This window comes from Ptiloglossa arizonensis, chromosome 12 (assembly GCF_051014685.1).
Source record: "Ptiloglossa arizonensis isolate GNS036 chromosome 12, iyPtiAriz1_principal, whole genome shotgun sequence".
Classification (NCBI taxonomy): Eukaryota; Metazoa; Arthropoda; class Insecta; order Hymenoptera; family Colletidae; genus Ptiloglossa; species Ptiloglossa arizonensis.
In genome coordinates, this window is record NC_135059.1 from 3109882 (window position 1) to 3133608 (window position 23727).

The 23727-nt window shown below is 38.9% G+C and overlaps 2 protein-coding genes and 1 non-coding gene across 3 annotated transcripts; 2 read left to right on the plus strand and 1 right to left on the minus strand.

Moving 5' to 3' along the window:
• Window positions 1-1745: 1745 nt before the first annotated feature.
• LOC143153117 (uncharacterized) lies at window positions 1746-20611 on the plus strand. Its single transcript, XM_076323980.1, has 5 exons — window positions 1746-2292; window positions 2397-2519; window positions 14255-14481; window positions 19651-19787; window positions 19865-20611. The coding sequence occupies exons 1-5, from the start codon at window positions 2118-2120 to the stop codon at window positions 20076-20078; spliced, it is 876 nt and encodes a 291-aa protein (XP_076180095.1). The 5' UTR covers window positions 1746-2117; the 3' UTR covers window positions 20079-20611.
• On the plus strand, window positions 19399-19471 carry Trnam-cau (transfer RNA methionine (anticodon CAU)). Its single transcript has one exon. It is a non-coding gene; the product is annotated as a tRNA-Met (tRNA).
• Window positions 20450-22463, minus strand: Cych (cyclin H). Its single transcript, XM_076323979.1, has 6 exons — window positions 22215-22463; window positions 21648-21872; window positions 21404-21577; window positions 21109-21334; window positions 20912-21023; window positions 20450-20823 (listed from the first exon to the last, which is right to left on the minus strand). Exons 1-6 carry the CDS (start codon window positions 22329-22331, stop codon window positions 20682-20684), a joined length of 996 nt encoding a protein of 331 aa, XP_076180094.1. The 5' UTR covers window positions 22332-22463; the 3' UTR covers window positions 20450-20681.
• Window positions 22464-23727: the final 1264 nt, after the last annotated feature.

Here is a 23727-nt window from a genome sequence, read left to right on the forward strand (position 1 = left end):
TGTTAATATATAAATAAAGATATAAAAAAAAAAAAAAACTCACACCAATTCTGGTCTCTGTTGCGTTCGAACCCACCCGAAGAAGGATGCACGGTGCACGTTACGATGAACGATGTCCACCGAAAACGAGACGATACGAAACGGTTTATTACAACGGTGAGAACACGGAATAGCGTCGCGCGATTTTTCATCTGACGAAACACGACTCCGAAAATATGTTCAAGGCGAGGGAAAACAAACGCCAAGGGAAACGTCTCGGTCCTCGTGTTCTGCGGTAGACACGTCCGCGGGAACCAATAATTCACACTCTTCCTATTTCACGAACTGTCGATCGTGGCACCAATTAAGCGTAAAATTGACAAACATTTTGGCCGACTTGTTCCTTCAAAGGTTTCGGCTTTCTGGCAATGTAACGTATCGCGGAACCTGCGAGAAGAGGGAGTGTCGTTCTAGTAACGTGATCTCGCAGACACACCTACTTGGTCCTTTCAACCGTCTATCGTCCACTTAGCTCAACGATGACGTTCCTTGCACACGAGAGGGTAACGTTCAACGTTTCCAATCCTCACCCTATTTTCGACGCTGCACATTTATCGTCCGATTAACCACATTAACTTTACATCCCCAGATTCGAAAGAATAAGAAAAAATGGCAGGGAACTCGAGGCGCGATAAATCAAACGCGAGTGCGCATAAATAAATTTTAATTGGAACTTGCGTGGAATTGTTGCCACCGACGTGTTCCCGGGTCTGATTTATACGGAAGAATCGCAACTTGGCTACCGTAAGCCTTTGAAACAAATTTCTGCAGTGTATTTAGCTAGTTCGCATAATCGCAGCCAAGTTCCACATCTGTCAACAGTTCTTGTATCACTCTGTCATCCCTATCATCGTCGCGTTAATACACGCAATTGTGCGTCTAATAATCTCATTAAACTTACCGCCGATTGTGCGCTGTACGCCGCGTCGTGGAAACGCGCGCGAACTTCACCGCATCGTAGGGTTTTGTACGAATCCATAGGAATTCGAACCACGCGGACCGTTGGCTAAGCGTCTAATAATACATCCACGACCATTCAGTTTTTCATCCTTTACGAGCGGATGCGCTACAAATTTACAAGTTACGTATACACACACGCGCGTGCGATCAACGGTTCCCTCGTTGCGCGTCCCACCGCCATTGTACTTCGATCTTTAACGAGTACCCGATACATTCTACTGTAACGAATCAATGGAAAGAAAGTTCGATCGTCGACAGGTGGAATAAAAAATATAAATAAATAATACGAATAAAAAATATTCCCTACTCGTTACCTACCGTCAACTTGGGATTCCCGATCGACGAGAACCGGGAAATCCCCCTCTCGGATCATCTGGTTGGTTTCGCGCGCGCGCGCGATACAGATCGAAAATTGATTTCGAAAATCTCGACCGGTCGCTGTCTAGGCAATTATTAAATAGCGTTTCATGGCGGTGACAGAAATTTATGGACACCTCATTACCACCGTTTAGTGACTGCTACCGTCGCACTGTACGAGATCATTAGGGGGCTCCTTCCAGAAACGCACGTGCTTGCCAAGAACCGCCCAAGCCGGCGCGGTATTGGCCGCCCGCTGAATGACGTCGTGAGCACGTGGCACACCGAGACCGCCTCGAGGAGCGAAGAATTTGACTTGGCTGCCAAAAAAAAATATTGTTGGACATCGGCGAGCAACCCCGACAAACAGTCGCTGGTTTCGACTCTAATCCCGCGAACGGATCGCCAGGGTGCCAACCGTATCGATGCCACGAATCGATCCCGCGTTGCAACGATCGTTGATAATCTTTCCAACAACGGAAACTCTCGAGCAAGTTTCTAACTCGCTTCAACGACGGGAACCGAAGTACACCGGGTTGTTCGCGACGCGACAGTGCCGGAACTATATGTGCGAGTGAATCATGAACAAGAACATGAATCAGTTGGTAAAATTGTTTCGTTCGTGATCGAGTTTTCTTTTTTTTTTCATCAAAAATTGAACACACCTTCGAAAGCTTACGAAGGTGGTACGCGACCGGTTCGATCGGGACATCGAACAACGTTAAAACGACGCTGGCGCGCGTCCTTAGAGAGAATCCAGTATGTCGGAGGAACACGTAAAAACGTCCGAGTCTACAAAAGAATCGACCGAGTTGGCCGAAAATCCGAAATTATGCTCGTTCAGCATCGAGAGTCTTTTAGCGCCTAGCAAAAAAATCGTGGACGACGAGGGACGTTCGTCCGTTCTGAACGAGGTCTATTTGCACGGTCACGAATGTAAGTAAAGAGAAAGAATAAGAGAGAGAGAGAGAGAGAGAGAGTGGAGCGTTGTCGATCAGTCGAAAAATCGTCGTGAAAGTCACGTTAATTATGTTGAACAGCGAACGACTCGGAGGGACGGAAGCTGGTAGCGCCAGATTCCTCGATGTCTGTCACGGAGGAAGTCGAGTTCGACGATTCCGACATGGTTTGCTCCACATCGCGCGAACCGGAAATGTGTTACGGTGAGTCCGATCGGATCTTGAAATTGTCGATATCGATCGCGGTTACACGTACGAAGACAGAGAGTATCGATGAACGCGTTTAGGGAACCTGATTTTTCGATGTAACCGTTTCCGTTACGAAGAAAGCATCGTAACGTCGACGCGACGAAACAACCTTTATTGTGTTATCGAATTTAATGGCGTACAATGTTTTGCGAGACCACGGTGCAGAACTTTGAAATTATACAGGTGTTCCGCACTTGTGTTTGCTTTGTCAAATTACTTAGTTAATAAAGGCATATCTCGAGAGGAAACGCAAGGACGGGGGCTCGGGAAGTGTTTGGATTCGATGGCGACGCGCAATGAAGTTATTTTTGGCGAAATAATTTCTATTAAGACATTGGCCGGTGTCTGTCCCGTGTTTGCATTTTTTTCAATCGTTCGATTAACAAAAGTATCTCAATCGGGCAGGAAGCGTCGAGATAAACGTTACGAGTAACAGCCGCGATGAAATATTCGCGATTGCAGTTTGCGTGGCACCCTAACCCTCTGCAACCCTTAATTTTGTATTTTTTTTTTTATCAACATCCCCTCGATCAATTTACAAAATAGACAAGAAAAGAGAGCCTCGCTAAAATGTTGTATCACATCATTGTAGCAGCGTGTAATAAACACACATCTCATTTACATTAAGTAGTATAGTAGTCGTATATATTTCTCATTTATATTAAGGGGTAAGGTGGTCGTGTAACGTCGAGTCTAGCTCGATATTGAAAGTTGGTGTAGGAAACGCGATGTCGAGTCACACTCGACATAGTCGACATAGGAGTGGTAAGGGGTTAATCTATACGCATATAAACGCCGAAAATAATTCGATGCTTCGCGTTAAGAATAGTAACGCGTCTTTGTTGCGCTAGGTTTGTCCACGGAGAGGGACCAAGTACCGAGACGAAGAAAATAAAAGAACGCGAATGTAAAAGATGAGCTATTAGAAACACGAATGTAAAAGATGAGTACTATTGGGAACTATTGTAAAAGATGAGTACTATTGGGAACTATTGTTAAAGATGAGTATTATTGGGAACTATTGTAAAAGATGAGTATTATTGGGAACTATTGTAAAAGATGAGTACTATTGGGAACTATTGTAAAAGATGAGTACTATTGGGAACTATTGTAAAAGATGAGTATTATTGGGAACTATTGTAAAAGATGAGTACTATTGGGAACTATTGTAAAAGATGAGTACTATTGGGAACTATTGTAAAAGATGAGTATTATTGGGAACTATTGTAAAAGATGAGTACTATTGGAAAGGGGGAGGTTAGAAGTCGTCGTTGAACCGATCGCGCCCTATCGTTCGAAATTTCGTCAATTGTGGAAAACAATCGTAGTTAGCGCCGCGAGTAGCGAGTATTTCAACGTGTCGGCGGAAAAGCGACAAACACTTTGAAGTCTTTCGTGCCCGCGTTTATATTACATAGTGCGCGATAAAGAGTAATCGTTTCCACTTAATTCGTATATTGTTACCGGCGTGAAAGGGAGTAATTGTTACAGAGTCGGCGTGCTCCCCCTCCACTTGGTAACGAATTCGTAAGTTCGCGGTGAGGACCGTTGCCCCGTGAGTTTGATCCATTACTTCCTGCAGGGTCCACGCCCACTCAATGTTCCTGCTTCTCGTCCACTATTTATCTGTCTCCTGCTAATTCTGCCATGGAAATGCAGCAAAATGTGCGTTCGCCCGGTACCTAGCACAGAATGAAAAAGGACACCGTGGACCTAGACCATTCTGCGGGCATCTTACGCGTTGCTTCATTTCATTTCGCTTCTTTGAACGCCACGGGGCACCGTTTACTGCCGAGCCGATTTCGTGCAAGTTTACGCGCACGTCGCCGCCATGTTCCTTCGTAATTTACACTTTTAAGCGTTCGACTGCCGCGTTCGAGTAACCGTGGTCAACAATATTATTCTGGACACTCGAGTCGAAGGAAAACCCGGTTACGCGAACTGTTCGTGATTTTGGACGATTTATCGCTTCTTCGTTTTCATGGATTTTTATGGATATTTGCGACTCAGTTGCGGTTGATTCGATATAGAAGCTTTCCTATTATCGGTTCGTTTAACAGTGAAAATCTTCGTCGTAATGGATACTTTTGGTTGGACTGTACGGTAAAGTTTTTTGGGTGGAAATTGCTCCGAATGTATACGAGTCGTGATTTTGGTTTATAATAATAGTGAAGGGAAATGGGGAATATAGAAACATCGGGTTGTGTGTATTATGATAGCTTCAATTGGGGTTACATTAATATCGTTATTTTGACATCAATTTGAGCAGAAGTTTGCACTGAGGACTGCTCGGAGAAATATATTGAATTTCTGTATAACGTTATTGGTATTTACACGGTACGTTTTAGAAAATTATGTCGCTGTGACTGAAATATTAGTGTCGTAGATATACTGTCAAAAGATTGGAATAGTACTCTTCAATCTTTAAAATAAATTAACCTTTTTTTGTAAATTCGTAGTAACAGATTATCTCAGAGACGGTAGATGCACACGCCTTGGACCTCACGTGCTCCAAAACCAAGAAAAAGTTGTTATCTCATTTTAAGATTCAGAAAAGCATTGTATTTTTCAAGAACAATATTATACGATAAATGTTGCAACCATTATTGAAACCTTTTTCAAAGGTTGGGTCCAATTGGTGTTTATTTTAGAGTTTATAGTATATACTACAGTTGCGAATAGTACATTTAACTGTTACCGAACTCTATTAAACGACACAAGTGAGATATTTAATCTTTTCGATGAAATTCTCAATAAATAAAGTACCAACTAGTTTGATCCTTCGCTCGGTGAAGATGAATTTGATAATTCAGTAGGAACAGAAGGTGCAACTTGGCTTTTCATCAGCAATGTTTCACACGAGCCAAAGTTAAAATTTTAGTTTACTTTGTACTAAACTTTGTACAAAATTTATTCCCGAAGGAATAAAACGATACGAGGTAGAACTACCCCTACAGTTATCAAACTCCGATGATCCGTGTATCGATAGAAATAGATACTTAAATTCTCCACATTTTCCTCCATTATAAATTTCTTTTCACGATTCTTCTTGCACCCCATCTAAGGGTAGTGTTCCCTATTTTGAACAACACCAATTTGACACACTCTTTGCCACAGTGTTGTTAAACAAAACGATATTCCACGCTACTTACGAGGTAACGCGTTACTTATTCTATTCTTTCGAATATTTAATTCTCAAATGCGAACACTAATATTCATTCTTTCAAACGACGTCCATTAATTACTCGTAGACGACGCCCGGTGACAAATCGTCGACTACGAGTCGACTCGTAGGTTAGCAGTCAACATCCGAAACGATCTAAAATTATTTGTTTTCGTGTGAAAAACGTTGAAATAATTCGGTCGATAGGAGAAGGTAAGAACGAGGAAAAGTGGCAAACCTGTTGGACACACGGACTTTTCGATCGTCCATCTTCCAGCCGGGTTCAGCGCTGGTACAAGACGAACGTTACAACACGCTGACAGAACGGTTCGCGATTTACGGACAACTATCGACGACTCACGCAACTTAATTCCATTCCACCGGGATGGCTAAGTTCCCCGACGACTAATTTCCAAGGACCCGCGGTCTGCGTGATTTACACGGCATAATGGTCGCCGCGATAAATTCGAGATCTAAGGAAAGGACAATTCTCGTTTGCGCCATGAGCTCGGACTGAGATATGTGGGACGTCGCGTCCAACTACAAAGCCGTCAACGCGACCCGTAAATCTTCCGCGTGAAGCAGCACCGCGACCGAGTAAAGTCGTCCAAAAGATGCTGTCCTTTTAAACGAATTCAGCTTTCTGATTTCTAATGAGCCGTTTGTTTTCTGTACGATTCGGTTTATCGCGCGCGCCATAAATCCGTGCACCTTCGCCGGCCGGGAGAACGAAAATAATATCGCGACGCGCGTTAAATAATTCCGTTTGCACGATGCGGTTCTTCCTACCAACCTATTAGTTCGATATTAACCTCCGATATTTCCGTATTTACGGGAAAATACCATTAAGAGTATTATTTTCGTTTTCGAATGCGTTGATGCAACGATCCTGAGAAACTGGAGGATACACTAGAAATCATACTTTAGATGTTAACTGATCCGCTCTGACAATTAATCTAGGGAAAGAAACGATGATTAAATTCAACCGTTGGTGGACCAACCCCTTTTATAATTATTTTCAAAATAATTAACGACAATACATAACAATAGAAATTTAACTTCCGACTCGTATAGTCGTGGTTACACAGTTAATACTTACTCTTCGGAAGATTCTTCCTATTTCCCCTACAATCGATAAGAATACAAACGAACCTTTGCTTTCTCCTTACGCCATTGTAACTCCACAAAATTAATAATTGACTCACTTTCGCCTCAACCATCATTTCACCGCAAATCCGCATCCACGATACTCGAAGTTGTTTCTATCATCCCACAAGACGCGTTCGAACGGAATTCTCGAGCGGAATTCGCGTTATTATAAATCTGTTTCGTAGTGTTCGATCGTCAGTTGCAAACCGTGAACCCTCTCGACGACAGGAATCTCGCGTCAGCTTGTTTCGGCAACTGGAGCGGTCGAAATTTTTTCGCTCATCGAGGCGTTGAAACGGCCGACACCGTTTTCGTTGAAGTCTCTTCTCGGTGGTGCGTTCCATGGAACCGCTAATCTTAAATCATAACAAAGGGCCTAGTCATCTGTTCTGTCCCCCGAGCTCCGGTTGACCAATCGTCGCGGCTCGCGCGCGAATTAATTGTCCCGGGCGCAGCCAGTTTGGCCCCGCGCGCGTGAAATCGTGCAACGCCGAACGAATGAAAATTAGCCACGCTTTATCGCGCATTTCTGCCCGCGCTCCCGCCATTCATCACCGAATAATTAGGAGACAAGTTCACCGCTGCTCGCGGCAATTAGGTAAACTAGAGGGCGTGGTGTTCTATTTCGGCGACGTACGCGTTCGGCGAGTCGCTCCTCCGCATCGGGGTTCTTACGGCGTGCTTCACGGCCGGCTCGAGTTCCTTTTTGCGTGGCGTTCACTTCCACGGGGTTAACCCTTTCTTCCTTCTTCGCGGAGCTCGTTCGTCAATGCAACCGAGTCAGAAAGTCGACGACAAATGAGCCGGGAGCGCGAGAGAACGGGCACCCTCCGAAAATATTTTCCTCTTCCGTTCGCTACGGACGCTTCCGGCAAAGAATGTAGCGCCGATGGATCCTGGCTACGACTTCTTTCTACGGTGTAACGATCACGTTGAGAAGAATATCACGATTTGGTTTAGAAGAAGTGACGAGCACGTTGAGAAGAATATCAAGCTTTGGTTTAGTCGGAGTGACGATCACGTTGAGGAGAATATCAAGCTTTGCTTTGTCTTAAGAAATAATCATGTTTAGAAGAATATCACACTTTGCTTTCTTGAAAGTAAAGATCACGTTGAGAAGAATATCAAGTTTTTCTTTCTCCAAAGTAACGATCACGTTGAGAAGAATATCACGCTTTGCTTTAGTCGAAGTAATGATCACGTTGAGAAGAATATCACGCTGTACTTTATCCGAAGTAACAATCATATTGAGAAGAATATCACGCTTTTCTTTTTCCAAAGTAGCGATCACGTTGAGAAGAATATCATGCTTTTCTTTCTCAAAGTAACGGTCACGTTGAGAAGAATATCACGCTGTGCTTTATCCGAAGTAACACTCACGTTGAGAAGAATATCACACATTGCTTTCTTCGAAGTAACGATCACGTTGAGAAGAATATCACACTTTGCTTTCTTCGAAGTAAAGATCACGTTGAGAAGAATATCACGCTTTTCTTTGTCCTAAGAAACACTCACGTTGAGAAGAATATCACACTTTGCTTTCTTCGAAGTAACGATCATGTTGAGAAGAATATCACACTTTGCTTTCTTCGAAGTAAAGATCATGTTGAGAAGAATATCACGCTTTTCTTTCTCCAAAGTAACGATCATGTTAAAAAGTATATCACACTTTGTTTTCTCCAGAGTAACGATCACTTTAATCAGAATATTACACTTTTCATAGAAAAGACTAGGCAAACACGATTCCACAGCATTGTTTAAACTTGGTTTGTAACTCGTTTGTTTAAATAGTTAAATGTTTCGATTTACGATTCGAATCCACTTTGGTACAAGAATGTTGAACCTAACCCATAAGTAATTGTATGGAAAGAATGTAAATTCATTGATACGTGAAATAGTATACAATATATAAGATAAGGTACAAACAGAAAAGAAAGAGAAACGTTTTCTTAATATGCGGGACTACAACGTGCACGTTAATTTATTAGTAAATATTAAATTTGTCTTTGATTGGATCATGCGAGCACTTTCCTCGACTGGTAAAAGTGATTAATGAACAGGATACAAAAAAGCCATCAAGAAAACACGATACGTAAGAGTACACAGCTGCTCTAGATTCCCCGATCGAAGAACACTATGAAAAATTTGCCAATTTTTCAGCTGGTCGATGTGTTCAAAGCATTTAATAACTAACAGATGGAATTAATCGTGTTCCCAGAACTATGGAAATATGGAACACAAACATGGAAAATCAACATGCTCGAATGCTGTTTTGTTTTCTCACAAACTACTATTGTGAATCAAAATTTTCATACGCAACCCTGAATCGATGCTCGAAATCTCGTACGCTGAATCAATTATTGTTCAACTCTGAAATAAAATATTAAATTTCTATCTAGTAACAAGCGATCACGAAAGAATCATTAACTAGTTTCTTATCCAATTCGGTTCTTTACTGTTTAATTCCATTGATAACTCGCGAAACGAACATCTTTGCTAACTTTATTTCTTTTAAATTTCTCATCAAACAGACTTCGACGAAAGTTAACAAATACGGTAACAAAAATACAACATTTCGTCCTGTACGTTACGTTACTCCCATACGAGCTAACAGGACTTTGGTTAAACAAATTCTGGACTCTCCTATGTGAAAAGGTTCTCTATCCAGTCTATCGTTTATTTATTACATATATTACGTTAAATTACTTTCCATACGAGCTAACTGGGTTTTGGTTAAACAAATCACATAGGACCCTCCAATGTGAAAAGGTTCTCCATCCAATCAATCTTTTATTATACTCTAGACTATCGTTTATTTATTACATATATTACGTTAAATTACTTCCCAACGCGAGCTAACTGGGTTTTCGTTAAACAAATCACATAGGACCTTCCTATGTGAAAATGTTCTCCATCCAGTCTATCGTTTATTATATTCTAGACTATAGTTTATTTATTACATATATTACGTTAAATTACTCCCCACGCGAGTTAAATGAGCTTTGGTTAAACAAATTCTGGACCCTCCTATGTGAAAAGATTCTCCATACAGTCTATCGTTTATTATATTCTAGACTATCGTTTATTATATTCTAGACTATCGTTTATTATATTCTAGACTATCGTTTATTATATTCTAGACAATCGTTTATCTATTACATATAATACGTTAAATTACTCCCCACGCGAGTTAAATGAGCTTTGGTTAAACAAATTCTGGACCCTCCTATGTGAAAAGGTTCTCCATCCAATCAATCTTTTATTATATTCTAGACTATCTAGACTATCTAGACTATCTAGACTATGTATTTATTACATATATTACGTTAAATTACTCCCCACGCGAGTTAAATGAGCTTTGGTTAAACAAATTCTGGACCCTCGTATGCGAAAAGTTCTCTTCGGCCAGTTTATCGTTTTACAACGAAACGTAAACATGTGCAACATGTAGAACAATTTGATATTATTATCCACGGGCACTGATATTCAAGCGTCAGAGTTGGAATCTTTCCTGAATTTACACGTGCACGAACGTGCACGTCTCATGACGTGGTGTTCACGTCGAGTGAATTAGAGGCGGTACGGTTTTAGCCGACGACTCGGTAGTACGGGCTGAAGAGAAGTCTCGAAAAACGCGCGAGATACGCGACAATTACGTCGCCATCTGACAATTAGTAGCCGGTAAACGACACTCCGCGGTCCCAGTAACCACGCCGCAAATACTTTTTTCGGGATATTTATTGCCCAACGAAACGCGAGGGTCGCTCCACCCGATCCATTCTCCTCGCGAACAAGGAAGCTTCGACTCATCGATTTATTGGTGCTAAAATAACCGATGCTCTCTTCAGGTTTGATCGCTCGACGGATGAGTTGCAGGCATCGTTCGAAATTCACGAGCCAACCGCTTGATTTCGCGTCGTCCGTTAGTATATTACGGTGTCCCAGAAAATTTCAACGACGCTACACGACCGAAAGCTCCGGCCGTGATTTATTCGGTTCCGATGAAGCTCGACCTCACCGTTTTGTTCTCGTCGAACGAAAACTTTCTCGTAACGAATGTTTCTTTTTTCGTCGAAGAAAAATTGAACGTCGAAGCGTTAACATTTCGGTATTTGCAAAATCGAAGTATTGTGTAAACTGTTACTTCGAAGTTTGGTTACAAACCGACAATGGTAATTGGAACGTCGAGAGTACGGTGCGTAATATTAAAAATACTGTGTTTACAGTTAATTACGTAACAGGTAACTGGTATCATTTTTACGAGTGAACAATTTCTCCAGTGAAAAAACTTGGAATTTTACAACGTGAAATCGCACGAACGAAGAACTTCTTTGGTGTCGATGAACAAAATATCCGTTTCCGTTTCGCGAGAATCTTTATGTTCATTTTTCATAAATTCGATTCAAATTGAAACCTCGATTGTCCTCGTCGGAATTGACAATGCGAGAATCATTCTTCGTCGAAAGAATTATGTCGAAAGTGTTCGAAATTAAGCGACAATTTAATATACTTCGTACGTTCGCAGCAACAATTCCCCGTTTAATTCCCGCTTCGGATTATTCTCACGAAGGTGATAAAATGGAGCACGCGGGATGCGTGTTTTATGAGAGGGGATGGCACAGCTTCGCGGCGAGTATCTTTCTTTTTTTTTCTTCTTCTTCTTCTCCGAAGTAGCAGACATATATCCAGTAGTCGAGCGTCGCGGTGCCACGGTTTTTCGTCGGATGACGAATGGGCAGATAATTAGAAGATGATCCCCGCTGCTTAGAGCGCGGTTCTGTTACCAGTCGACTAAAAGAGACTCCGAAGACATTCCTCACGGCTGAGACGCGACGTCTTGTACGGTCGGCTTGTACACTCGGGATAAATATAAATATAAACAACTTCGACGGGGGCAAAAAAGTACGGAGATTGATGAGGAGGAAAATTTCGTGGGGGTAATTGGGCCTCGTCGGGTCTGAACGAGTCGGTGTTCGCGTTGCTCTCGAGCCGATTTCGTAAAAGCAATGAAAAACGAAGGGAAACGGTCCCGCAGGAAACGCGCCCGCGATTAACCCTTGTACGTGGAACCGGATACACTTTTCCGTGTTTCGTTGCAAAATTCGCGATATTTTCGTCGAAGGAAACCATTCTAGATCCTCGTCTTTGGGTAATTTAACGTCGATTTGTGTTTCAATGTGAAAATTTACGGAGAAACTTTCAAGCAAGTGTAAAGAAAATTGTAGTTAGATTGTAAACAGAAATATAGGAACATTTTGTAATTAAATTATACAAGACGTAAAATTCGCGATATTTTCGTCGAAGGAAACCACTCTCGATCCTCGTCTTTGGGTAATTTAACGTCGATTTGCGTATCAATGTGAAAATTTACGGAGAAACTTTCAAGCAAGTGTAAAGAAAACTGTAGTTAGATTGTAAACAGAAATATAGAAACATTTTGTAATTAAATTATACAAGACGTAAAATTCGCGATATTTTTGTCGAAGGAAACCATTCTAGATCTTCGTCTTTGGGTAATTTAACGTCGATTTGCGTATCAATGTGAAAATTTATGGAGAAACTTTCAAGCAAGTCTAAAGAAAATTGTAGTTAGATTGTAAACAGAAATATAGAAACATTTTGTAATTAAATTATACAAGATGTAAAATTCTCGATATTTTCGTCGAAGGAAACCATTCTAGATCCTCGTCTTTGGGTAATTTAACGTCGATTTGTGTTTCAATGTGAAAATTTACGGAGAAACTTTCAAGCAAGTGTAAAGAAAATTGTAGTTAGATTGTAAACAGAAATATAGAAACATTTTGTAATTAAATTATACAAGACGTAAAATTCGCGATATTTTTGTCGAAGGAAACCATTCTAGATCTTCGTCTTTGGGTATTTTAACGTCGATTTGCGTTTCAATGTGAAAATTTATGGAGAAACTTTCAAGCAAGTGTAAAGAAAATTGTAGTTAGATTGTAAACAGAAATATAGAAACATTTTGTAATTAAATTATACAAGATGTAAAATTCTCGATATTTTCGTCGAAGGAAACCATTCTAGATCCTCGTCTTTGGGTAATTTAACGTCGATTTGCGTTTCAATGTGAAAATTTATGGAGAAACTTTCAAGCAAGTGTAAAGAAAATTGTAGTTAGATTGTAAACAGAAATATAGAAACATTTTGTAATTAAATTATACAAGACGTAAAATTCGCGATATTTTCGTCGAAGGAAACCATTCTCGATCCTCGTCTTTGGGTAATTTAACGTCGATTTGTGTTTCAATGTGAAAATTTACGGAGAAACTTTCAAGCAAGTGTAGAGAAAGTTGTAGTTAGATTGTAAACAGAAATATAAGAATATTTTGTAATTAAATTATACAAGATGTAAAATTCTCGATATTTTCGTCGAAGGAAACCACTCTCGATCCTCGTCTTTGGGTAATTTAACGTCGATTTGCGTATCAATGTGAAAATTTATGGAGAAACTTTCAAGCAAGTGTAAAGAAAATTGTAGTTAGATTGTAAACAGAAATATAGAAACATTTTGTAATTAAATTATACAAGATGTAAAATTCTCGATATTTTCGTCGAAGGAAACCATTCTCGATCCTCGTCTTTGGGTAATTTAACGTCGATTTGTGTTTCAATGTGAAAATTTACGGAGAAACTTTCAAGCAAGTGTAAAGAAAATTGTAGTTAGATTGTAAACAGAAATATAGAAACATTTTGTAATTAAATTATACAAAACGTAAAATTCTCGATTAAAACTGATCGTTCGTTCTCGTTCGTCTTTTAAATAAATTTACCTGCTGATTGTTTCTATATTCTTTGTCAAGATCATAGTAACGCATTCAGAGTGGAAAAAGGTTCTAAAAGATTAGAAGATTTTAACATTTTCGAGAAGAGTAAAATATTATAGATTATACTTTTGTTATATTCTTCGCTGAAATCTTTAAAAAAGTACATTGTGTGTCGTGGAAAGACCGAGAGAGGGATTAGGAAAAGTATATGGTTGGTATGTTATCGCTGTATGTCAAATAAATCTACGTAGAACGTTATATCGAACAGCAAGGTTACATCGAACAACAGTGGATATTTTCGTCACCGACGCAAAGGTTAATGACAACCAATTCCGTTAGTTGCCGGATTAAGCATCGAAACACAACGTTATCACGGCTTGTAATTTGCATCTCGTTTAATCTCTCTTGACGGGCGTGTTATTAGAGCTTATTCAATTACGGCACGGTATCGTTCGATTTAATCGCGGTGAGGTAACACGACCACGGTGACGCAATTATTTGATAATCAGACGATAAGGAAACGTTGTTTTAATTATTATTACCGCTCCGTGGCTCGCGTAACGAGACTCGTCTCTTTTCCTACTGTGTTGCAGAAGCGTGCACCAGCAGTAGCGGTGCCAACTCTACGACAGGTGTGGACAGAGACGTTCAAGAAAAAACTACCGCCGCGATTAGCGATGACGAAAGGAAGAAGAGACCCCGCACGGCGTTCACCGCGGCGCAAATTAAGTCGTTGGAGGCAGAATTCGAGAGGAACAAATACCTGATCGTGGCAAAGAGGTTGCAACTCAGCAAGAGCCTGAAACTGACCGAAACCCAGGTATATATTGCGCAATGCACGCGTCGTTATTCATCCTCGACTCTCGACCGACGGATGCTGTGATCCGATGAGTAAACATCCTGTCACCACCGAGAGAGAAAAATTACCACCGTTATGCAGTGTGGAGCGTAACTGGAACTAATAACCGTACAATCCGTAAACATTATTTACAAAAATTAAATATTATCCCTAACGCTGTTATTACGTTATACCATTATATCGCTAATGCTGACGTTAGAATTGTGTCGCACCGTTATTAACGTTTCACTATTGCTAACGCTCACGGTGTACTCGAATATTCTAACACTTCAAATGTTCGTTTATTCGCCCTTATCGATAGAAACTGATAAACTCAGCTCGATACCGTGTTTCGAGCAAACAAATTTTGAAACTTTGATAACAGTTCAACGAAATTTGTTTCAGTTGTTCCGAGATTTTCGTGTACGGTTCCATGATCGACTATGATGGTTAATTGTAGGTAATTTGTCTTTTCAATGGCGGCCACGGATTTATTATAGAGTCGTAATATCTGCTATAGGATGAAATGAATTCGTTCTATATCGTATGTTTATCTCTATAACATATTGGAGATAGTGTAAATCCGTTTAATGAACTTCTACTCATTTTGACTCCATTCGACCAAACGAGTCACATAGAAATCGATGTCTTGTATCTTTTTGCAAATACTACCATAAACTTCGATATTGTTTTTTTTTAAGCATAGATTCTCTCTTCTTTTCAATAGCTTTTACATTGATCTTTCTAAGGGATCTTTGAACCACCCACTTGCTTAATTCTATTCTTGTAACACGTTTTAATCATTAAGTGTTCACAGTTGTAGATGTTTTATTGGTCGTGAGGTATCGCACAATTTTTCATTCATCTTAACTCGATATCATTTGTAGATATTTCCTACAGACAGTATGTCTTCCGAATGTTTTTCACAAACGTCGAACAGTCGATTCCCTTAGTGAAAATTCTTTTCTTATTATTTTTGTTTTTTTCCATCTTGATGTACCAGACGTGACTATTAAACGTGAAGATTTCGCTAATCTATGCAAAATTCATATCGATGAAAAACCGTTATTCGTAGGTGAAAATAACAAATACGTAAAGTGACCATAGCAATATATTATTTACGTTTATTGTTCCAATCGCCTATTATTTACAAAGATAGGTAATAGTTCTCCAAAGAAAGTGTACATAGCAATATATTATTTACGTTTATTGTTCCAATCGCCTATTATTTACGAAGATAGGTAATAGTTCTCCAAAGAAAGTGTACATAGCAATATATTATTTACGTTTATTGTTCCAATCGCCTATTATTTACAAAGATAGGTAATAGTTCTCCAAAAGAAGTGTACATATATTATTTACGTTTATTGTTCCAATCGCCTATTATTTACAAAGATAGGTAATAGTTCTCCAAAGAAAGTGTACATAGCGATATATTATTTACGTTTATTGTTCCAATCGCCTATTATTTACAAATATAGGTAATACTTCTCGGAAAGAAGTGTGATCACCGGTTCAGATTTGTTCTTCACTGTGTTTCATAATAACGAGAGAACGAAGCAAGATCTCCCTAAGATTGAAGAGAAACACGTTTTACGGAAGTCGCTTCGAACAAGACGCACTGCACACGATAAATCGCGATAACGTCCGCTGGGACTTCCGTAGGCTTTGCCACCTGAAATAGTTCAAGTTCCATGTACCCGAGTTCCTCATAATCAACTGCCCTCTGAATTATGACTTCGAGGCCCACCATATGTGTAGGCGCCGCATCGTGGCGCCATAGGGCGAAGATCGCCCTTTAAGACCAATTAGCACTTGTACGCCCTTTCTTACCGCAACCAACGAGAGAATAAGAGGACAAAACGGTTGCTTCATCTTTCGCAGAAATTTTGTAATTAATTCCCAAACTCTGTACGGCTAAAGTTGGGTCATTTGCGACCCGTACGAAAGTTTCTCTTCTCATTAAACATCGAACGTTAATCTTTTTCAAATTCGATGCTTTCTTTTCACACGTTGCGTTCAAAAATATTTTACAAACAGGAAAAATAATTTTCTCACGAAGAACATTTTGTTTTAAGTTACGACGTGTTCTATAAATAGAACACTGACACGTAAAAATATCTAATAATATCGAGATACTTGTACAGCGTATAGTGTAAAACAACACTAAGCTTCTGGAAATATTTTTTCGATTGAAAAATCATGATAATGGGAAGGTGGAGTATAACGAAGACAATTATTGCTGAACATATTTTTTTTGTCTTTGTAATCTATTACAAAAAAAATTGTGAACATGATATCGTTAACTTTATTCGGGTTTTAATTTCATACCTTAAAAATCACACGATCTTTAAGTAAATTTTATTATTTACTGGTAAAAAGAATGTTATTTTGAGTGTCCCCTAAGTAGGACTGATTTACTTAATGGTTGTTTCAAATTGTTACCCTTTGGCACGACATTTCTGTACTGTGACTCACGCAAATGAAATAATAATACACGGGGTGCTAAAAAATGTGTTTCTAGATTGTAAAAGCACAATGGTAATTCTAACAACTTCGTCCTGTCTGTAATTTTGTGGTGGTTCAAAAAAAGTTAATTCGTTAAATAATACCGAGATATTGTTAAATCGTCTTGTTATCTTGCAGCAATTGGTCAACAGTAGTGTCAATTTATATTGATGTAATTTCGTAATAATCAGTCTCGTGCAATGCAAAACATTGATATTTGTTCGTCGGTTGTTTACCTTTCTTAAAATTTTAAATATTCAAAGATAAGTTAAACAAAATTTTGTTTTCTTTCGGTACAAAAACGTTGGTTTTTTGGCAATCATAAATATAATAGCAAGTTCGGCAAAATATTTTAACAATTTTTGTGTTGAAATATATTTTAACAATGCTTGTGTTAAAGTATATTTTAACAATGCTCGTATTAAAATATTTACTGCGATTTTTACAATGGTCATTATAATTTGCGTGCAAATATTGATCGACATAGACATATTGTTCAAACGAGTGTAACAATGAAACTAGACCAGTCAGAACAACCTAAGTGATGATTCGATAAATGTACCTTGTATTGCTCACATTCAATGAAACTTACCTAAACGGTAAACATTTATTCCATAATTACGAAATAATCCGAATTATAGCTTTAGTACTCCCTAACCTGAGTAAAAAATTCTTTGAATCAACGTAGATCAAAAAATCAATATTGTCACCCTTATCATCTTTTGAAACACGAAGGGTACATGGAAATACAAGAAGAAGGCTACGTGAAACACTACACTGACTAATTCCAAGCTATTTTTATAAAGTTTGACAAGTACCGGTAGAAATTAATATAGATTCTCTGTTATTGTGTGAGTAACCACCCTATAGTATCAGGATGTCCCAGAAAGTATCGCGTTACTTTCGTTACGTTGCCTCCTCTTGTTTTCAAAACAGTCTATCGATATAAATGTATCAACAAACCTCTATCTGCGCTGATTACGAAAGTGTATCTTGCATTTGTTTGCGTTTTCATTGTTCGTTTTCGTTTATTTTTAGAACGAGTTCCGATAATATCGAAATTCTGCCGCTTTTGCGCCATTATTGGAAACAAACCAATAATTCTCTCGTTAAAACTGTAATTCACTCGGTGTAGAATCCAGACCTAACTTCGTCCAATGATCATCTCTTCCGACAAATGGCGGACATGCGTGATTCAACAACGACACGATATCGAACGACTTTGCAGACGACAAACGTACTTAAAATTACTTTTCATTCCAATTGAATAACAATAAATGAAAATTTTTAAATACGCGATACTCTCTTGGACATCTTGACACCTCATTGATACCAGTTTCGCTTATTTTAAATAAATATCGATAAATGGTACTTCTTTGGCGTAAGTATCGATCGAAACGACGTTCAGACATTTGAATCCTCGAGTCTGAAAGAACCTAACCTGGACCTAACCGCGTAAGGTTCACTCGGCGCGAGTTTGGATTTCCACTTGGAGGTTCGATCCCTATTCGGTGCTCCCAGTGGCAACGAGAACCGCCAAACTATGCGGATCTTTTTGCGATTTCGTCGGGTATCTAATATTACCCTGGCACTCGAAACTCGTGTTTTCAAGCGAAGATTTAAGTAATCTCCGTGTTAACTGCACCGAACGTTGTAAAATAGATTAAGGCTGTTGCGTAAGTCCACCCATTCACTTTGTGGCGCGTGTCGCGGCTATGGGGTCGCGTACGCTTTAAATTAATTAATTTACGATAATGCCCTAGATATTTCTCGTTCCGTTGGGTTGCAATCGGCCGGGCATGCAACGTTGCGAACGGTGGTAATTGCCAGAACGGTAGAAATATCGTGGTGGGACCGCGAACGAGGCAGATAATTATCTTCGCGATCGCGGCAAAAGGGAAGACGATCAGACGACGGATCAGAGGGAAGAAGGAGACGTGTCGTGCCGTGGACATAAATGTCACAATATTTCTCGTAGTTAACGAGCCAACTCCGGGAGTCCCCTTCTTCTTGGTGTTTCTCCGATCCGTGCGTACGTTCCAGCATGCCACAAGAACGAAACGTCCCGGACGACGGATGCTCCCGAGGCGACGGCCCGAAGAGGCGTCGATTTTTTAATTAGGATATATTACCGCTCGAATGTTCCGAATCCGGTTTGCCCTCAGAAAATTCCGAGATCATTTTTTCCCCCGGATCGTTTCACGTGTTCGTTCGTTTTCTCCAACAGTTGTGGCTGTCCACTTCCATACGAGATTCACATCGAATTTACATTGCTTCCCGTTCACGGTGTATTCATCGGATTGTTGCATCATCTGATTTACTCACACAACCCCTGAAAGCATTGATTTCAGAGTTCGTTGTTCTGATGCTTGGGGCAATGAGCTTGCAAGCGCCTCGGTAGCGCAGTAGGCAGCGCGTAAGTCTCATAATCTTAAGGTCGTGAGTTCGATCCTCACCCGGGGCAATACTTTTTGATATTCTATGTAGCAAAGGAACAGGGGATGCGTTCGACGACGAATTTTTCTCCAGTTATTCGTTTTATTCGATCCCTTTTCTTTATTCCGGGTATACGTATTGTGTTAAGACCAATACGATTCCTTGTCATCGCGTACTTGTCAGAAATCCTTGTATTTCTTTTCACAGATTAAGATTTGGTTTCAAAACAGACGCACCAAGTGGAAAAGAAAGTACACAAACGATGTGGAGTTATTGGCGCAACAATATTATTCCAGTTTGGGGATTCCTGCACCGCGACCGATTTTTGTCGGTGACCGTTTATGGTGAATGTACTTTCCTCTTCTTTTTTTTTTTATTTGTGCATATTTTCTCTACCATAAACAGTGGAAATGTTGTGCAGGTTCTTTAACTATCCAGGACAACCACAACCGGCGACACCGATCTTTCCGCAGCATTTAACAACAGTCCCTCTACCACCCGCTTTGCCTATTGTACAACCACTGCCGAGTAACTTGTCAATGGGACAGCAGACATCGATTTTTCAAAATATACCCACGAACAATCCAACGTATCATTTGAGTCAAAGGTTGGACTTCAGGCATCAAGACTCGTAAATACGGAAACAAGTAGTGTCGGTATTTAAGTGAAACCTACGAGTCTAAATGTTCGATTTTAATTACGGTGCATGATCGAATCACGAAGAATTGGGATCACGTGTGATACATATTTTGGAAAACTTTAGCCGTAGCGCTTTGTACTGTAATTTATGTTGGTGTTTCCAAGTACTCGGAATTCCGTTCAATTATCAAATTTTGTATCGTATGGATGGACAATGGATTCGAAACGGTTCGTAAATCGTGCCAAATGTGGTGTCACTGAAACAGTAATTATCACGTTTGAAAGTCGAAACTCTGAGCAATCGAGATTCGTGATTAAATTACAATAAGAATTTAAGGGAAACATAGAAATCGTATAAATTTTATTTGCATTTATTATAAGGAGTCACAATAAGTATACACCCCCGTTTTTAACGAAAAAAGTGAACAAATACATTTTTATCTCCAAATAATGTACGAATAGTATTAATAAATAATATTGTAACTTTTTTGTTGTATACTATTATAAAAAATAAACTAATAAATTATTTATTATAACTATACAATGGGTCGAGGTATGAGAATGATACGGATGGATTCTTATACTAGATGAAATATTTATTAAAGTGCAGAAGGAGAAAGGACTTTACTGACTCCCAAAATCTTTTCATCGTTTGCTGCCTGGTCCTGCATTATTTTTGCATATTTCTCGTTATCCTGCAAATCTTCTTCGTCCAACATTTCTTGCATTCTTTGTTTATATCTATAATTGTATAACATATAAAACTTAGCTAAATTGAAAATTAACTTATTCACATATTATAAAAAAGCTGTCTCAAAGCTATACTTACATCTCACTGTCAGGATTATTTTCCTGATTCCTACATTTTTCTAATTTTTTTTCCAAAGCCCTTACCACATCTCTCGAAGGAGATTCTACGCATTTAGCCATAGACCTTATTTCTATAATATTCATTATTAGATATCCCAGTTACAATATAACGCAAGAATATTTGTAAGTACTGTAAACAAAAGGATCTATATTTACTTCTTACTGCTTCGATAATACATCCTAAGTGTTCCTTTGAAAACAATATATCGGTCACATAATTATCTAGATTGGCAGAAGCTCTGGATGCAGCATGTAATGTTGCTGCTAAAGCAACTTGACTCGGTGCATAAAGTAAAACACTATCGGTTAAGAAAACTCTTTCCAAAAATTCATCTATGTACGGCCTCAATCTTTCTGGATTTTCCAAAGAAGTGTACCTCGTCTGAAAGTATACAAGTTGAATTTATCTAAATGCTACATTAGTTGCGATAAACTGGCATCGACCATATACCTTGATATCGATCATCAATCCCTCGACAGGTCTAAACGGATTATGTACCGTTAAATTATAGTTCAACTGTTGCATAAGAAGCAATTCGTTATTAAGTATAATATCGGATGCTTTTTCTCTATCACCTTTAATGTTAGCAACAAATTGACATATAGACACATTGAATTCCTCTACCTAAAATAAAACACTGTAACAGGATGCATAAATTTGCAACCGATTGAGAAAAAAGTAAAAGAATAATTACTTTACAGGCCAAGTAAACACACGTGACTAGAATCTCTTTTGGATGATAATCCATAACACTGTTTCTGAGGTAAAACCTTTTAAAGTAATGCAATGCAGTTGCTATAGTAGCACGTGGCATCGGAGGGCTGAAGCGACGACAAAAATCTCTTAATTGCGATTCATAAAAACGAAGTAACGTACGCTCCTCTGTATGCGATAGAAAGTATTCCTCCCTTTCCTCTGGCTTTGGAAAATATATTTACCTACACTATAATTACCATTCTCCAGCTAGCAATGATGTAAACTTATTGCTAGTTTTAAAATAAATACATAATGGAAGACAATGTGAAATACGAGATTCGAAAATAATAATATAAAACAGTGTACGTATGTACCGGCAAATTCGATCTACAAAGGTTTCGATTTATCGATGGAGATAAAAACATGTATAACCTATAAAACTGAAACGATATTTAATTGAAAATAAATTCTATCTTTAAGTACACGATGTACGATGAAACATGCGTTCGAAAATTGGTATATAAAATAAAAATAATGATTCAACGTGAAAAGTAGCATCACTTACCGTCATGTTTGTACCATGTCTTTCGATAAACTCGGCATTTGTTTTCTCCCTCAGCACTGTCAAATCATTTTCATCGCTAAATACCCAATACCTTTTCTGTGAACTTTGCGGGAACATTGTCGTTCCGTTTTTGACGAGTGGACTCAAAAACTTTAACACTATAACATTCGTAAACAACCTACCGTGAGTTAACGCGGTAAAAACAAGCGATACACTTTCGCGGCGGTTCACAAATGTGATGTTTAGGCCAGCAGACTAAAGAGGGCAGCATTAGGTACAAGTTCGAATATAATTTCAAGTCGGTATACTAGCGAACTACGTAATAGCACATCGTATTTCTACGTTGCAGGAAAAGTTTTGTTCCCGTAGCAGGTAAGAATATACATATTCACTTTATGGTTGTTTTCAAAAAGCACCGGGGAACAAATGAGCACGAAGATATATTTCATTTTTGTATGTTATGTCTTATTTATTCTCTAATATTATTTTCTTTAAAATAATGTTTTAACAAGAAGAAACAAAGCCTCCACGTAGATGCTTATGTATCTAGGCTCATACAGTCAGTAACATATTTTTGTTTCTTAGTTCTAAATTGCGTTTTCAACAAACAATATTACGTATTGTCTTTTGGTATGTAATACTTTCAAATATAGTGTAAAGAAGATATTAAGGATACAAGATCGTAAATCTAACAGAGGTTAGAGTTTTCGATAAAACGGTACGTATTATTAATTCTGTATCAAATGTGCGATACTTAGTGTGAATATTTACGAAAGTATTGTTACAAGAAATAATTGTGACTAAAGCAGACAGTAGAATTTTCAGTAAGTAAAAGGTAACTTTACAAAATATTGATCCGAGTATGCAACATTATTTGGGGTTAGCGATTACGAAACAATTACCACACGGAAACTCAAAGTCGTGAATACATAAACTACGGTAATAAACAAAGAATTTCGAAAAAAACAAGATCGATCGTTTATTCGTACAACGAAATTCGTGAAAAGTAACAAAAAAGCTCTACTTATCTCTTTTTCCTCGTAAAACATATTTCCTTCGTACAAGCGTAACCTTACTCGCACACTTACCTATGTACATCGCGGATAAAAAATAACGCATATTGTATCCTCACCTATTTGTTTCTATTGTAATATCTTCGATCGTACCGATACAGTTTTCAGCCAGTATTATCATTCGAAATTTTCGAAATATCATTTGTTCGTATTGGATTTGCGTTTGTTACGTTACAATTATTTACATCTAACGAACAAGTGTGTGTATACAAGTGAATTGATATACACGGTGTCCTGGACTCGTATACATACACGCGTATTCGATATATGTGATAAAAGATAAATGTCCTTCAAAGATAAGTTCTAGTGTCTGTTAACGTTTTCTTTGATTTTAGTGTCTACCTGCTTGTAGTGTATATTCGCAAACGTGAGATGTCGCGTGGAGCGAATGTACTCGCACCGATTGGGAATGCATCGAGAGAGCGTCGTTAAACAAGAAT

Bases quoted from the DNA above. Each gene is read 5' to 3' on its own strand.
- LOC143153117 (XM_076323980.1), top strand. From the start codon at position 2,118: ATGTCGGAGGAACACGTAAAAACGTCCGAGTCTACAAAAGAATCGACC. The intron at 2,520-14,254 runs GTGAGTCCGATC...ACTGTGTTGCAG, and splicing joins CGAACCGGAAATGTGTTACG to AAGCGTGCACCAGCAGTAGC. The intron at 14,482-19,650 runs GTATATATTGCG...TTCTTTTCACAG, and splicing joins TGAAACTGACCGAAACCCAG to ATTAAGATTTGGTTTCAAAA.
- Cych (XM_076323979.1), bottom strand. From the start codon at position 22,331: ATGTTCCCGCAAAGTTCACAGAAAAGGTATTGGGTATTTAGCGATGAA. The intron at 21,873-22,214 runs GTAAGTGATGCT...TATTTTCCAAAG, and splicing joins GACATGGTACAAACATGACG to CCAGAGGAAAGGGAGGAATA. The intron at 21,578-21,647 runs GTAATTATTCTT...GTTTTATTTTAG, and splicing joins GTGTTTACTTGGCCTGTAAA to GTAGAGGAATTCAATGTGTC.